Source organism: Bos grunniens, chromosome 3 (genome assembly GCF_055505025.1).
Source record: "Bos grunniens cultivar Pamir isolate PY7600 chromosome 3, Bosgru_T2T1.0, whole genome shotgun sequence".
In the NCBI taxonomy this organism is placed as follows: Eukaryota; Metazoa; Chordata; class Mammalia; order Artiodactyla; family Bovidae; genus Bos; species Bos grunniens.
The window spans coordinates 37,131,530-37,148,318 of NC_141167.1; the positions used below are offsets into that span (position 1 = coordinate 37,131,530).

The following is a 16,789-nucleotide window of genomic DNA, read 5'->3' on the forward strand; positions in this document are numbered from 1 at the left end:
TCATAGTCATTTAAAGTTACGTGGAGTGTTTACACAGGTCTTTCCTTGGGGACTTATTATAAAGTAGTCAAGGCAACGTGACTCAATTTCATGATAGTGTGAGGGGATGCTTCCTTCAGGATTTGTGAATACTTCTTTTTTATTTTTCTGGTTTTTGTACACTGACATATATTTTATCTTCTAAATTACAGACATTCCACTAAAATAGGCTTTAGGAGGCAGGTTGCTGGAAGGGGAGGAGGATCCAGTTGTTATTTTTACAGTGACTTTCAGGATCATACAAGACGCTAGCTTAAGTGTGGGACTAGACTTTTTTTAGTTCCTTCTGTCCATTGAATAATGCTGTCCTTTATCCCGTTTTTATTTGGTCTCCCAAAACATGAAGCATAATCACAACAATAGGACAACCCAGACACTTCTCCTCAGGGAACCTGCTCTCACCTTCTTGACTGGAAGCTTTGTCTAAATGGCTTGTCTGTCCTGTCCTTGTCCTGTTTAGTTTGGAGGGACTGTTCGGGTGGTTCATTTTAATAGTTTTCAGATGCATATGGGCTTGATTTCACTGGTAGAGATGAGAGAGAATAAGAGACGGAAATAAGAAGTTCTGTCAACATTTTTATAAAAGAGGAAAGAAAGCATATTGAGCCCAATTTGAGCTGTGTTTGTTCATTCTGAACCATGTCTGAAGTGCATAAAGAGAGACCTTCCCTGTCCACTGTTTCTAAAGCTCTTCCTGTTTGTGTCCTTAATATTATTTATCCCCTTTGTTGTCATTGTTGAGTCGCTAAGTCAGGTCCAGCTCTTTGCGACCCCGGGGACTGCAGCACGCCAGGCTTCGCTGTCCTCCACTACCTCCTGGAGCGTGCTCAAACTCATTTCCATTGAGTATGTGATGCCACCCAGCCATCTCATTCTCTGTCACCCCCTTCTCCTCCTGCCCTCAATCTTTCCCAGCAATGAGTCAGCTCTTCACATCAGGTGGCCAAAGTTTTGGAGCTTCAGCTTCAGCATCAGTCCTTCCAACGAATATTCAGGGTTGACTTCCTTTGGGATTGACTGGTTTGATCTCCTTGCTGTCCAAGGGACTCCCAGGAGTCTTCTCCAGCACCACAGTTCAAAAGCATCCATTCTTTGGCACTCATTTTCAGCTGTATCTAATCCTAGACTATAGATTTCCTGAAGGTAGGGAGTGTGTCTTAAACCCTTGGCCCAGTGTCTGACACAGGAGACACAGAGGAGGTGCTCAAGAGGTATTTGTTGAATAAATGAATGAATCATGAGATCTGCCTGTCAGAGAGACATTTCTGGCTGCAGTGTGGGAAGCAGACTAGAGGAGAAGCCAAGACTGATGATATAGACCGTAGGAGGCTGTCCCATCGTGCTGGTGATAAGTGGGAAGAGCCAGGGCCACAGTCAAGAGGGAGAGATGGAGATATGCATGGAGTAGAATCAGGGGGAGATTCGTTGCATGTGGGTGTTTGCAAGAGGCGAGAGTCAGGGATGACATAAACATAGAAAATGAGATGAACGGTGGATGGCTTGTTGAAGTAGGAAATTGACAGAGTAAGAACAGATTTTTGGAGAGAAGAAAAGGAACTCGACTTTGGACATGTTGGATCTAAGGATACCTGTAGGCTATCTGGATAGAAATATCTAATAAATATTTTGATCTATGTTTTTGGAACCCAGGAGAGAGATCTTGGCAAAAGTTAAAGATTTGAGAGTCATTGGCCTATAGATTCATTCATGCACTCATTCAACAAATATGCACTTGCTAACTGCTTTGTCCCAGGTATTAAATACAATGATGAACCAAGCAAATATTTTTCTAGTTTTCACACATATCACAGTCAAGCCTGGTAGCTGGTAGCATGGAAATAAAATAACACAGGGAATATGTAATAAGCAGAGATGAGCACAAATGCTGGAGAACACCAACATTTAAGAGGTGGACAAAAGAAAAGGAGCAGGATGATGGTTTGAGTGGATGAACACTTGGGCTTCCCCCTCCCAAGGCCTTGCGCTAATCTAAACGAAGTTTTCAAAATACATTGGTTGCTTTTTCTGGAGGCAGGATTAAAGTATGTTCACATTCACTCTGCTTAGAAATTCATGTTAAGTCGTCCTTAAAATAAGGAATTTCACAGGTTGGAACTGAAACAAGTATCAGCCCGCAAGCAAGTGACACAGACAGAGATGAGCAGGAGCTGGAGATCAACCCAGATTTTCACATTCAGCTCTGAATTTCCTTGCTATTGTTAGATGGGTCTTAAGTCAAACTTAATGCAGGTTGTGGTTGGATTTCCTTTGTTATGGGCTGTGGGGTAAATGTGATGTTCACATTGTCACAGTAGAAAGAGATATTATGCTCTTTTGCCAGGACTTTGAGTTTTACTTATTTATTTGTTTTTACTTCTCAGTTCTTTTAACCCAAGAGGCAGCAACATCTCAGGCACCTACCAAGTAAATGTCAACTGAATACCCGGGTGTGGGTTGTTTTAAGAAGTGAAATTTCTTAGTCACTTCTTCAAATGAATTTTGTCTTCTTTAAAAAAAAATGGTAGTGTATATATGTGTTTCTTTTTTTAATTGATATAAATGGCATAAACATTATGTGAGTTTCAAGTGTAGAAGACAATGATTCAGTTTATGTATTTACTGTGAAATGACCACCACAATAAATGTAGTTAACATCCATCCCTACACATGGTGCCATTTTATTTTTAAAAAGCAAAGTATGATTATTGCATATTCTAAAAATTAGAGCCACTTCATCTAAAATATCATAGATGGTGTGTTTGATGTAAAAATTAACTGAATATTGTCTTTTAATTCTCAGTCAAAACATCTTTCTTATGCTAAAGTCCAATTTAACCAAAAGAAAAAGAATAATTTGTAGGTCCTTTTTTAATTCTCCAAAACTTGGTGATTTCTTTTTGCATGCGTTTATGTGCATGATATTTAACAAATTTATTGGTGCATGGATAGGTAAACTTGCTTCCTTTTAGTAGTGGGCACAATCTAACTTATTGCTAACATAAACCATATTTATGAATTATTTGTTATACATTCAGACTAGTTCATTTTCTTACATTGTGTTTCTTAAAGGTATGTTTCTTATTTCAAAGAATAGTTATTTAAAAAAAAATCCCTTCCACCAACTACTTCTCCATGACCCTATTTTTAAAACAGGAGATTAACACTAGTCCTATAGACAGATCTCTCAACTGGATTCCACCTGTGATACTCACAATCAGAAAACTTCAGAGGCAGAGAGGGAAATGACATGCAGAAATTATGTATTTCTTGCCGTTTATAAATATGTTCCTGAATATACCATAAAAATAAATAAGCAGTGGATAATTAGATGTAATATCAGATATCTTAAGGGAAATTAATTATACCCAGCAAAAATAAAGCAGATGCAAAATTCAGAGGTTAAGTCATTTTGAACTGTTGATTACCTTTTTAGAAAGTTTTATTTGTGCTCAAAAGAATTTGTGTTTATGGTTCAAGGTTTGGGGCTTGTTCTTTGCAGGTTGGCTTTTTAAAGAGTCACACTGTGGTGCCTCTTGAAGTGAGAGGAACATCTTTAAATCTTGTTTGGTTTGAATGAATGGATAGCTAATCCCGATCAGATGTTTCTTTAGAGAATAATGTTTAAAAACTGTTATGGAATTTAGCTATCCTAGCTGATTCTTAGGTAGGGTGTTTTCATCCCAGTTGTGAAGGTCTCAGAGGTCAGCCAAGGTCACCATTTATTTAAATCATCTTTTGTTTCGGATTTCCTGTTGAACTCTCTTTTTTTAACCATTTCAAAAATCACCCAGTTGTTGTGTCATAGCTTTCCATAACCCCTAGATTCAAAGATTCAAACCAAAAAACCATCTTCATAACTAAATGACTGTACCCTCCTACATAACTCTAACTAGAACAGAACCTGAAATTAGACTTCACATTTTCTAATCACAATGAAACTAATATTTGGAATTCTCTCATCAAATGTCTTCTATTTATGACACTTCTGTTTCTTTTGTTTTTGTTTCCCCAGGACATTTGGGCTTCCAGGACAGTTTCGTCACATCAGGTGTTTTTAGTGTGACTGAGCTAGTAAGAGTGTCACAGAGTAAGTATAATTTTGCCTTGATTTGATACAGTTTTGCCTTGATTTGATACAGTTTTGCCTTGGGTTTTTTGCTTACCTTTTGCCTCCTAAAGACATAAATCGCTTTCAGAATATCCTTTTCATACACCTTTTGGAAGCATTTTGCCATGTAGTTTGTTTGACAGCCAAGAATTTAAGTCAGAAAAAATTAAATATTTTAATGTGAGACATAGGGAAAGAACTGAAATCCTGAGTGTCTCAGGTATTTCCTAGCTTATAGTGTGAACCTGGTTTAAAGAAGTTCTGAAGCTTCTGGATTTCTAAGAAATTCAGCATTTTAAAAGAATTTGTTTTTGACCTTTCAAAGGATGCTAATGCCCTTAGCGTGAGTGACACCCTGCAGCATGATCATTACCAGCTTGTCAATAATCACCAACAACAGTGAATTAAAAGTACCTGTCACCACCCTGTCCCATTGATCAGAGGGTTATTGATTGTATTTGGCTATGATATAATCCAGACAGTCCAAGGAGAAGGTATAGGATTCCCCCCAATTCCCTGTACCCTGCCACACAGACACACATATACACACTCTGTTGCCGTCCCACAAAGACTTCTCTTTGTTTTTATTTAAAAGTATACCTACAGTAACCTTGAAACTGACATAGTATCATACATCAACTATACTTCAAAAACCTAATAATGATTTTCATCATATTTCAGATAACTTTGCAGGTCTTGAAAAGATCATACAGACCTTAGGCATTGTGCCTGTGATGCTTGATGGTTTAAAACAAAACGAAAGTTTCTGGCTCACATGAAAAGAACACATTTCTACACTGACTATGGTGTTCTAGGTCCCAATACCAAGGGAAAAGATAACAAATATTTAAATTTTATTTTTTAATCCCCTTTCTACTTCAAAATACCATTTGTAGATAAAATTTGCATTGTTGAAGTTGGTTTCAAGCTGCATCAAATTCTTTGAGGAGTGAGGTGGAGTAAAAATAAATATTTTTATTTCAAGTTCATACCCTCCATTCACTGTATTACAGTCTCGCAAGCTTGACTGAGTAAGCAAGTCAGTCTCATGACAAGATGTCAGATCAAGCAAGGCAAGCTATCCTGATTCTCACAAGCTCAGGTTCTGTCTATTCTTATTTCTTAAAAGTACAGAAAGTGGGATACCAAGGTATGGGCATGGAATACAGGGGTAGAGGGAAAGAGAATCTGTCTGCTAAGCATAGGTTGTCATGTATGTTACGTAAAATTAATCCTTGCAATAAACATGTCAGTTAAGATATTACTCTCATTTTTACACATGAGTTAAATCAAGAATCTAGTTAAGTCATTTATCCAAAGTCAAACAAGTAGGCAAAAGGTTAAATCTGTGTAGTGCTAGAATCTGTATGTTTAGACTAACCCAAAGGAACTTGAAGAAATTTGCAGCCTGAGACTAGACAGGGAAACAGCAAGAAGGTAACCATGGTTAGTGTTAGAATTCTAGCACCAGAGTCCTTGGTTAATGCTGTAATCTTCTGGTGTAGGGATGTTGGAAACCTAGAGAATGAAGCATTATGAGCAGCAAGTTTATGACTTGAAAAGATGAAGTTGCTGCCATATTATGAAGTGTTCTAGGAGTACCAACAGCGAGCTGGAGACTAGATTTTCTTGTTAACTTGGTGGGTATATTGCTGCCACAGCACAGCTGATTAGCCATTGACAAATGGTAATGCATTCATATGTATATTTTTTACTTTTTAAGATTTTTAAAAGGTGATCATCATCCTACTTTTTTCTTATAATTTTAATAGTAATATAGAGTATAAGACTATAACTATCCTGATGGCATTACTGGGACATACATTCATTCATAGATCCCTTACAGGATATCACCTTAGATTAATGAGTAAAGAAAACCCTCTTAAGATTGGTGCCCAAGACCTTTTGTAGTCTACCCTGGCTGCTGTGCATCCTTTTAAGTTTTCATTACTGTCAGTGTCCTAAGACCTAGGCCATTGTAGGCCAAGGCCCACACTGCTCACCATCCGCAGAATCACAGCCTTCTTCCACGTTCTCTGTGTCCTTTAAGGTCTTATATCCCAAGGCTTCTCAGGGCCCATCTTGACGAGACTTCCGTCAGTCTGCCCCACACAGTTGCCAAGGAAATTCTCAATCTGCCTTGAGAATTGCCAGGGGCTATGGTTGGACCGCACATTGAATCTGCAGAGGGACCTGGTTTGTTTCCTGTCCCTGTATAGGGCCGTGTTGCTGATGCCTGGCATCCTGAGCGTCCTTCGGCTCCCAAATGCTTTTCGATTCTGCACTCTGCTGTGTAATCGCTCTAGGATTCACTCACACATGGCCTCATGCTGACTGAAACTGTTTGGCAAGAGTGGGACTGGGCTGTGTCAGCGAAACTGTGGCTTCAGGCCAAAGTGCCATGCAGAGCCCCCTCCCTCCCGCAGATCTATAATCCAGGTTTGTCAGGGTCTGTGTCTCAAGATTGCCTTGGCTGCTGGGGGAAGGATCCCCCGCTCACACTTCCTCACCCACACACTGTTCTGAAAGACTAGACATTCAGGTCACATGATGGCGTCAACATCCTTAACCGTTCCTTACAGTGTTGCCCCCTTCCCCACAGTAGAGATGCTAAGCGTCCACTTAAATGCTTCAGTGGACACTTTTTCCTGATAAGTGGGGCTGGGGTGCATTTGCAACCCTGAGATAGAAATAAGCTAACTGGCATATAAGTTAATTTCATGCATGATGTTAGTCCTGGAAGGAGCATGATGCTAAACTAATATGAAAAGTTATAGTAGCTAGAGTGTATCAAGTACTAAGTACCAGGCCTTGTGCTAGACATCATTCAGTCCTCCCATGGTTGCTGTTATTGTCCCTTTTTGTAGATGAAGGAATCAGTGATGCTCGAAGTTCAGAAACTTGCTCTTTTCATTTTGCTGTACTCAACTGCCTGTAGACATTTTGGTCATGACCTCTCCTATAACCAACTGTAGGGCTTCCCTGATGGCTCAGTGGTAAGGAATCCACCTGCCAATGCAGGAGACCCAGGTTAGATCCCTGGGTTGGGAAGATTCCCTGGAGAAGGGAATGGCAACCCACTCCAGTATTCTTGCCTGGAAAATCCCATGGACAGAGGAGCCTGGTAGGCTACAGTCTGTGGGGTCACAAAGAGTCAGACACGACTGAGCAGCTAACACACAGACTCCTATAACAATTATAGAAGCAAACAATCCAAAGATTCTGTACTTTTACTAAATTATGATTTCTTGTTAGAGTTGATAAACTTTTCAATTATTAATTTTTGTGTTAAAAAATTAAAATGATTTTTGGGTAAACCAAAACAAGTAAAGTACTTAATTACAGTTTTTTCCTGGATTTGTTTTCAGGTTTGATTTTTTTCTTTTTAACGAATAGACTTTAGAGAAGTTTAAGTTCATAGTTTTAGATTAACAGATTGTAAAGAATTTCAATATGGCTTCCTCCCCAATTTCCTGTCTTATTAACATCTTTTGTTGGTGGGGTACATTCATTTTAATTGATGAGCTGATACTGATATATTATTATAACTCAAGTTTGTAGTTTACATGAGGGTTCTTTGTGTTTTACATTCTATGTGTTTTGACAAATGCATCCGTTATTACAGAACAGTCTCACTTCTTTACAAATCACCTGTGCCTCCCACTTCCCCAACCAGGGATCCCTTTACTCTTTCTATAGTTTAGCCTTTTACCTGGATGTAAAAGGTAAAAGTTTCTAATGTCCTCACTGTCTTAGAATTTCTTCCATTGTGTTGCACAGTTCTTATCTTCCTCCTGTCTGTCCCAGCCCCACCCAGTCCCCCCATCACCACTAACTGTAACCACATACGTGGTCCAGAACATTCACACTGATGGTGGCCTTAGCTTGAAAATTTTTTCTCTTTCTGGACCTTTTGAATTTAATTTTTAAATTTGCTAAACAAATATTGACATTCCCCAGGTTTCCAGTTAGTTTCTGTTTTTAGTTTTCCTCCTTTTAAACTTAATAGAGGAGGGAGATGCTATTTCAGTGTTTCCTCAGGAGGATTCACTGAAATAACTATGTGCTAAGTTTGTTGATTATAATCATGTTACTACAGGGTGGCAGTGGCAGAGAAACGCAAGGAAGGGCTGCCAGCTTAGCCTTGCACGTTCAGAGATGAGGGTCAAGTGACAAGGTTGCTCGACATTTAATTATCCTTCTCACTTGCACACACCTGTTAGAATCAGAGGCTCCTGCTGCTGTCTCCCAGCAATTTCCCTCTTTCTTTACCTCTTCCTTTGCATCATCCATATGTGTGTGTGTGTGTGTTTATGTGTGTATTAGTTGCTCAATCGTGTCTGACTCTTTGCAACCCCATGGACTATAGCCCACCAGACTCCTCTGTCCATGGGATTCTCCAGGCAAGAATACTGGAGTGGGTAGCCATTTCCCTCTCCAGGGGATCTTCCCGACCAAAGGATCAAACCCAGGTCTCCTGCATTGCAGGCAGATTCTATACCATCTGAGCTACAAGGGAAGCCTGTCTGCTGTGTACCTAACTTTTAATTTTTTGCATCATCTGGAGTCCGTGAAAGGCAAGAAAGGATAGTTCTGGTTTTCTTAGCAGCAAAGCAAGTCTGTAGCATAAAAGTAAATGTACATTCATTCTTTTCCTACCTTTTCCCTCCCTGTGCTTGGACCATCTGAAAGTAGTTCTGGTTATTTATTACTTTGTTCTGGGGGAGGGAGGGTGGAATACAGACCACTAGACACGTTGCTAGAGAGAAGGGAGAAGTCTTCTCTGCTCTGGGGGAGGGGGTTTACAAGTGCTGACAATGAGGTTCAGAGTCAGTGAAGTTGTTTTAGCATAATACTGTGAGGAAAGAGGCAGGAACCATCTGTTGAAATGGCTCTGACATGATGCTGCATTTTCAAACAAAGCCTTCTAGAAGCATTTTCAGATGGGTCTGTCTCCCATAAAGTTGCTACAAAGAGAGCCCACTCCACTGGCAGCTGAATGATGCCGCTTAGATGGTGCTCTCTGTCAGCACCCTCTCTTCTTTATTTGGCACCAATGTTTTCCTCAGAGTGAGTGCTTTGAGGCTGTCAGATATTCTGCCTGGTATGAACCCAGAAAATCCTCCTTAAAAAAAAAACCCACTCCTTCTGCCCATTTCCTTCTAAAGTGCTGACTCTCTTGAAGTTGGTGGAGTGACTCTGAAACCTTAAATACTTCACTGGGAAAAGAGGAAAACCGCAAATACACACAGGCCATTGTGACTCTGGCCTGACGGGTTCTAATTTTCTAGCCGTGGTTTGTACACCCGAGCCGGCTGCAAGGGTTAAGTAAACTTCGTGGCTGGGGATGACTTCATGGCCCTGGAATTTTGAAAAGCCAGGGTTCTCAGTACACTGTGGCCAGCCTTAGAATCTTTGGGTGTGAAAACCACTCTCAGTTACCCAGACTGATTTGGGGTTCCCATTGCACTGCTGCAGAATCGATTAAAATCCAGCAGCTGAACCATCCTGGCTCTGCCACAAAGCCAGGCTGCTGGGTGGCTACAGAATTCCCGAGGTGTTTGTCAATGGAGAGCAGGAGTGAATGGAGGAAGGCGTCTGCTCAGCCTGGCATGAGGTGGCACCCTAGTGGCTGTTTGCTGCTTTAGAAATGCGCACTCTTCTGTATTCTCACACGGGAATCGTTGCTAAGATCCAACTTGCAGTTCATTCGTAAAATTCTTTTTGAAGTCTCTAGGTCCTTTGTGCATCTCTGGGGAACCCACATCTACACCCTTGGTTTTCTGGCCAGCAATTTAGTAGGAACTCTTTTGGTAACAGTCTAACCTGCCACGATGGAGCTACTACAACAGAATTAACTCGCCTCCAAGGTACAACAAGGAAATGAATCTCTTTGACAGGGACAAGCCCAAACTTGAAAATTACAAAATGTTCTTGCAAAGAAAGGCTCATGAAGAAATTAGTATAGGATAAGAGATTCCGAATGTCCTCGTCCTTCGGGGGCGCCATTTTAAGATTTGCTGGGTTTTAGGTCTTCATTAAAGTGGAGTAGATATGAAACTTTCTTTTCTGAACAAGTGGCCTATTGGTTCACCTTTGATCAGGGCATGGAAATTATTTTTAAAAATAAGATTATATTCTTACGCAAGTTCTTCTTTTGAAAGAAACCATTTGGGCTTGAGCATTAAAGGAAGAACCAGAAAGATTATAATAAAAAATAGACTGCAGCCCTAGCATGAACAGTGGCTGTGACCTTGCCTCTTGTTTGCCATTACACAATTCAATGGCAGTCCACTCAAACTATGCTCTCGATCAATATCCTATTAAAGCAGCACAAAAAGTCTCCATAAACTTAGTGGTTAGCTATGTTTATAAATGGAACTCGGCATAATTAGATGGTCAATAGCAGGCTCTACTAGTAATTTTAAAATGAACATCGCACATTTTCTATCTGTAGAAGTCAATGGCACCTCTTCCAGAGTAAGGGTATCATGTGCAGCACACAAAAGAGTAGGAGTTCCTTTAAAAAAAATCAAAACGCCTATCTCCAAAGTGCAGTTTTTCAAGAAAATCTGTTGCATTATGAAATAGAGAATACTGATTGGCTCTGTATGTGTTTTTCACTTTGCCTGTCAAAGCCACCTTATTCCGAATATATTATGACATTGCAAATGTTTTATTTTCTAGTTTTCATCAGCCCCTCATCGAGAGATAAAGTAATAAATATTGCCATACTCTTAGGAAGAAAAAAAATGCCAGTCTTACTGGCTTAATTTAGTGGGTTTCCTCTACTATAATTCAATAAATTTTCAAAATAAATACTGAAATTGAGTTAGTTCAGAAGGATGTTTTGTAGTATAAATTTTTTCTTTTAATTTTCTTGACATATTTGGGGTGAATATTTGGACAGTAAGGCTGGCAACAAATGGAATGAACTGGCAGTAATAGAAATTTTCATCAAACTACTCATTCTTCTGAGTCCTGGCTCACAGTATGTGTGGCCAAACATGATTTTTTTTCCTGTCCTCCTCTCCTCACCCACTTGAGAAAGAGCCACATAAAGTAAAAAAGTGTTCCCACGCTCACCTACAAATTGACATGTGCATATACCCTGTGTTGTCTGTTGTGTGCTCTGGCAGTGGTGTTATGATCACCATCTCAGCTGAAATCAGAGCTAGGATAAGGACAAGCTCATGACATCAGCAGACCCATCAGTCAATGTGGTGCATGAAGGGTGTGTTACACACACCCCTACAGTCTTCCTGGTTGAAGCAGTGAGTTCTTATGGCAGGATTTAGACAGCCTCTTATTTTCTTTTCTTAGCTGAATCTTCTGCTAAATTTGCCAGACTGTGAATATTTTTATTGTAAAGACTTGACTCAGGAAAAAGCAAAACACTTAACACCTTGATGTACACACTGTTTTGTTATGATCTCTTCTCATCTGTTCATCTGTTTATCATCTTTTCTAGGTAATTCTTTCTTTGGATGATATATTACATAAAATCAAATACAAGATGGCATCATGGTATTATAAAATAGTTATAGAGATAATAGGTGACCTGCTCTGCTAGCTGACTTTGGGCAACATTTAACCCCTCTCAGCTGTGTTCTCTTCATAGGTAACCATCATTTATTCAATCAGCAAAGATTTATTAAGTACCAGTTGTGTGCTGGGCCTATGTCTGAGTAATGGAAATAGAAGCCCCCTTCAGGAGTGTTTTAAGGATGAAGTGGAAAGTGTCAAGCATCTAGCACATAGTAGATGCTCAGCAATGGTAACTACTGTAGTTATTATTGAACAGGGATTCTGTCTCTTATCTTTTACTCAGAGTTGATCTTTGAGCTGACCATACTATCAGCAAATTTATTTAAAATATGTGTGTGTGTATGTGTGTGTGTGTGTGTGTGTGTGTATATATAAATTAACAGGGACTGGTTATAGAATTCATGTTCTAAAAATCAATTTATTACCAGGACCATTCTAGTGACCCCTTCAGAGTTAGTAATTCTGATAGAATAAGAGCATGCCAATACTAGATCTAATTTGTCTACTTTAGGAATCCAAAAAATTTTTATTCCTCAAGCTTTCAGCCAAAGCCTATGTTTCTATGTTATCCTGGAAATTTCTCTTCCAGGGCTTTGAATGGATAGCAAGATATTTAAAAATCCTCAGTCTAAACACTGACATGTTAACAATCTTTTAAGTGGCCAGCCATACTGTGGGTTTTTTTCAGGTTTAAAAAGTATTTGGTTTTACAATATTTGAAAATTTCACTTTCTTTTTCATTATGGACATAAAAATCCCAGCATGCTGGAGGTCATTTCTGCCAATGTAGTTTTTAGTAAGTCTTTACTTATGCACTCATAAGCCTTGATTTTTACAGAGCAGATGTTTATATTCAATAAGTAACATTTAGGGAACTAAAAGACATTTTGGGGATTTCCAAAAGCCTGACAGAATTCTTATATTACCCCACAATAAGACTTCAAATACTATGTTGAGATTTTTGTTGGAATATAGTGTCCTCACTAACTCTTGCTGATTGTAGAGACCATTGCTGATGACTCTATAGGCATGTCAAGGACAAGGCTGATGGGAATCACACTCAGAAAAGCCACATTTTAGGTCAAATACTGGGAACGGATTTAATCCGATATGTGATTGATATGAGGACATACTAGCACCCAGAGTTTTTCAACAGGTGGAAGAGGAAAAAAACTAAACAGGTCTTGCTGAAAACATTGAGAATTGTTGGAGATGGCTGGATTTGTAGGTTGTAGGGATGGGACTCTGTTGACATAGTTTGGTTTCCTAATAGCTAATAGTCGGATAGTCCCAGTGCACTCTTGGTTAAGAGGGTTACGTTAGAAGCCCATCCCTGGTTTATAGATCATTGTGGTGAAAAGACCTTTTAGGCCATCAGATCCATCCCCTGTCAGAAAAGACTTAATCCCATGGCCCAGGCTGTATCGTATACTAAACGGGAAGCACATTCAACCTCAACCAAAAGCTGTGACGAAATGATACTCTAAAATGCAGATAATCAGTGTCGGTCCCAAAGGCAGAAGCCACAAATGCAAGAGACCTGTCAGCATCACTAACCCCACTGTGGGTTGCTCAGCTGGACCATGTGTCTGGCTCTTCACCCAGTGAAGGCACTACTGCCTGACACTCAGAACTCTAAAAAGAAAGAAGTGAGAAGGGAGAGGATGAGATAGTCATTTTGCCAGTTATGTGGTGGGTGATAAATATTTTTCTATTTAAATCTTATTAAATTCATCTCTCCAGTAGCCAGTGATGACGGAAAGACAAGGAGAAATGCGTGTTTCACCTGTGTTTCTTTGCAGGTATCTAGATATCTGGGCTCAAGGCCCTGCTCTGTCACATGTTTAGCTGTGATCCTGATCTTGCTGCTTAACCGCACAGCTCGTTTTCTTACTTGTCAATGAGAATAAATACAAATACACATTCCATGTCCCCAGGCAAGGATGAAATGAGATAATTCAGATAAAACACCTATTCCATTGCCTAGCACACAATAAATGCTTGATAAATATTAGTTCCTCACCATTTTCCATTAACAAGCTCATATAATTTTAGTTCAACTCAATAGTCATCTGTTGGATGTGAATGTATGAAGCATGAGTTACTGTGTGCTGAGAATACAGAAATAAGTAGCAGACAGTCCTTTGCTTTATAGAGTCGATATGGAAGTTTATTGAGACCCAAGACTGGACTTTATGATTATAGATAAAGTGCCTGAATATGCTTTATTTACAAATTGAACTCCTAATAATTATCTATCAAAGATGAACCAGCTTCATGGCTCATAGTGGGGAGGAAGGAGGGTATCAGTGAATGGTTCTTATTTTAGTAAAAGAAAAAAATTTTTTAGAAATAAAAATTCCTCTGTTTACCTTCTTGCCATCCCAGGCACACATATTCCTTACCTTTGGTTCTCAAAACATGAATGTGTGAAAATGGTGCTCTGTGTTAGCGATGCCTTTGAGAGGGTTAAAGCATTCTGCTGGGTTTTGGCACTTAATACTTCATTTCATAAAAAACATTGCTTCAATCTTATAATAGCAGGGAAGTTCATTTTCACATAGAGGGAAACCCTTGTTTTAGTTCAGTGCCTCTCTTTTATGTTCCATTCTGGAAAAACACACTCCCTGCCTTCATTGGCCAGATCTTTCAGAATGGAAGAAAGGGGAAAGGAGATCAGCGCATGGTTTACAGACCAGAAATCTGCTTGGCAAAGGAGTTGCTGAAGACTGTGGTGTTGAAGCTGCAGAGAAAGTACCTTTATGATTGATTTCCATTCAAGTCAGACTGACTGCAGTGTGGTCATTTTTCTAACCCATAACTGCTCACACTGCAGCAGTCTGCTATCTGCAGGGTGTCTGAATTATAGCAGTCTATGTCCGTGTTCCCTCTTACACAAATTACTTACACTGGTTTCTTTTTCCATGCAAATTCATCAGTTTTACAGCCCCTCGTAGCCACAGTCAGGAAACTCTGGCCGAGAGCACAAATTGATAAAATGAGTTAATTTTACTATACTTATTTTTTTTCTTTCTAAAAGCCCTTTCTCATAGGCAGTGTTCAGGAAGCATATTATGGTAAAAGGAAGATAACAAAGGAGTTGAATTTTCTTGCCATAAATTACTTTCCAAGTTAATTCCCTTTAACGACGATTCCAGATTTGCTTGAGTTTTCATAGCATTGTACGTTTACAACTGCGCCTTTGATAGGAAGAAGACCAAGTGTTTGCCCATGTTCACTCCTTTGTGCCTGTGACGTGGACTTTCTTACAAGATCTTTGCCACTGGCATGCCAAACAACACTAAATTGTGCTGGGTCCTCAGAGCTGTGTGCTGCCGTTGGACTTTTTTTGTCCCCTCTAGTCTTAAAGTACGAGTTCACAAAATCTCAGTGAGTGTATTAGAGTATGCACTCGAGAGAGAAATGGACCTCTCTTTTCTTTCAGTGCTTATTTTAGAAGTTGGAAATCCACTGCTAAGTCCTCATAGTGTTTCTTGGGGGATACCTACTGGCCATTATTCCATCTTCTTTAGTTGTCATGCAGATTTGAGGGAGGGCCAGGTGTGATTTTTAATCTTTAAAATGTAAACACCACCAGGGCAAGGGTTTTTATATATCTTGTCCACTGATGGATCTCAAGCACCGGGAGCAGTGCCTGGCACATTACAGTTGCTCCATAAGTATTTGGTGAACAACAACCTCAGTTATGCAGATGATACTGCTCTAATGGCAGAAAGTGAAGAGGAACTAAAGAGCTGGCTTAAAGAGCCTCTTGATGAGGGTGAAAGAGGAGAATGAAAAAGCTGGCTTAAAACTCAACATTCAAAAAACTGAGATCATGGCATCCAGTCCTATCACTTCATGGCAATTAGATGGGGAAAAAGTAGAAATAGCTACAGATTTTATTTTCTTGGATGCCAAAATCACCGTACACCCTGACTGTAGCCACAAAATTAAAAGATGCTTGCTCCTTGGAAGAAAAGCTATGACAAACCTAGACAGCATATTAAAAAGCAGAGACATTACTTTGCTGACAAAGGTCCATATAGTCAAAGTTATGGTTTTTTCAGTAGTCATGTATGGATGTGAGAATTGAACCATAAAGAAGGTTGAGTGCCAAAGAACTGATGCTTTTGAACTGTGGTGCTGGATAAGACTCTTGAGAGTCCCTTGGACAGCAAAGAGATCAAATTATTCAATCGTAAAGGAAATCAACCCTGAATATTCCTTGGAAGGACTGATGCTGAAGCTGAAGCACCAATACTTTGGCCACCTAATGTGAAGAGTCGACTCATTGGGCAAGACCCTGATGCTGGGAAAGATTGCAGGCAGAAGGAGAAAAAGGCAACAGAGGATGAGATGGTTGAATGGCATCACCAACTCAAAGGGCATGAGTTTGAACAAATTCCAGGAGATAGTGAAGGACAGGGAAGCCTGGCATGCTATAGTCCATGGGGTTGCAAAGAATCAGACACGACTGAGTGACTGAACAACAGTACGCAAACGCAGCCTCTCAGAGAAGATGTGCTTTTAACCATAGACTGGCCACACTGGTCGTTTAGGTAATACTCCCTGCTGACTCCCATTAAGCAAGTTATAAACTCAGTGCCTGTCATCTCCCAGGCAGAGTAGCTTGAAATTTTGGATAGAAAAAAAATTTTTTTCCATCATCCTCTCTTTCCAACAATGCAAGCCTGAGCAGATTGTCTCTGGTGGATGGCAGAAGTTCAATAACCACAACCTTATCCAACTACTAATGTGTACTGAAGAGCAGGTCATTAAGAGGGTTGGCTACTAAAGTAACCCCTTTCTTCCAATAGCCCACATTACTGTAATGATTCCTTAATAGCAAACCATTTATTAAGAAATGACACAAAGACTACGTTCTACAGATGACAGGAAAGAAGGGTGGGGGCAGGGGATGAATGATTTAGGAATAAAATCTAAGAGGCAATTCCCCAAAGTTAACCTTTTGAGGAAAACTCCTCGGTGGAGCAAAAATCCACAAACGCTTTAGGTTGGACTGATCGCAGTGCTAATTAAGAGGAATGAGAAGCCCTTTCTCACCATTTATGTGTATTTACAGATTTCTAA

The 16,789-nt window shown here is 39.7% G+C and overlaps 1 protein-coding gene across 12 annotated transcripts in view; it reads left to right on the forward strand.

The window, feature by feature from the left end:
- Window positions 1–16,789, forward strand: part of NFIA (nuclear factor I A) — a 408,138-nt gene that overhangs the window by 258,225 nt on the left and 133,124 nt on the right. For all 12 annotated transcript variants that reach the window (XR_015160139.1, XM_086390289.1, XM_086390281.1 and 9 more), the window contains one exon: window positions 4,052–4,126. Coding sequence is in view for 11 of the 12 variants with exons in the window: in XM_086390289.1 (XP_086246415.1) it covers window positions 4,052–4,126 (75 nt within the window). In the remaining variant the exon portion in view is untranslated. The remainder of the gene's footprint in view (window positions 1–4,051; window positions 4,127–16,789) is intronic.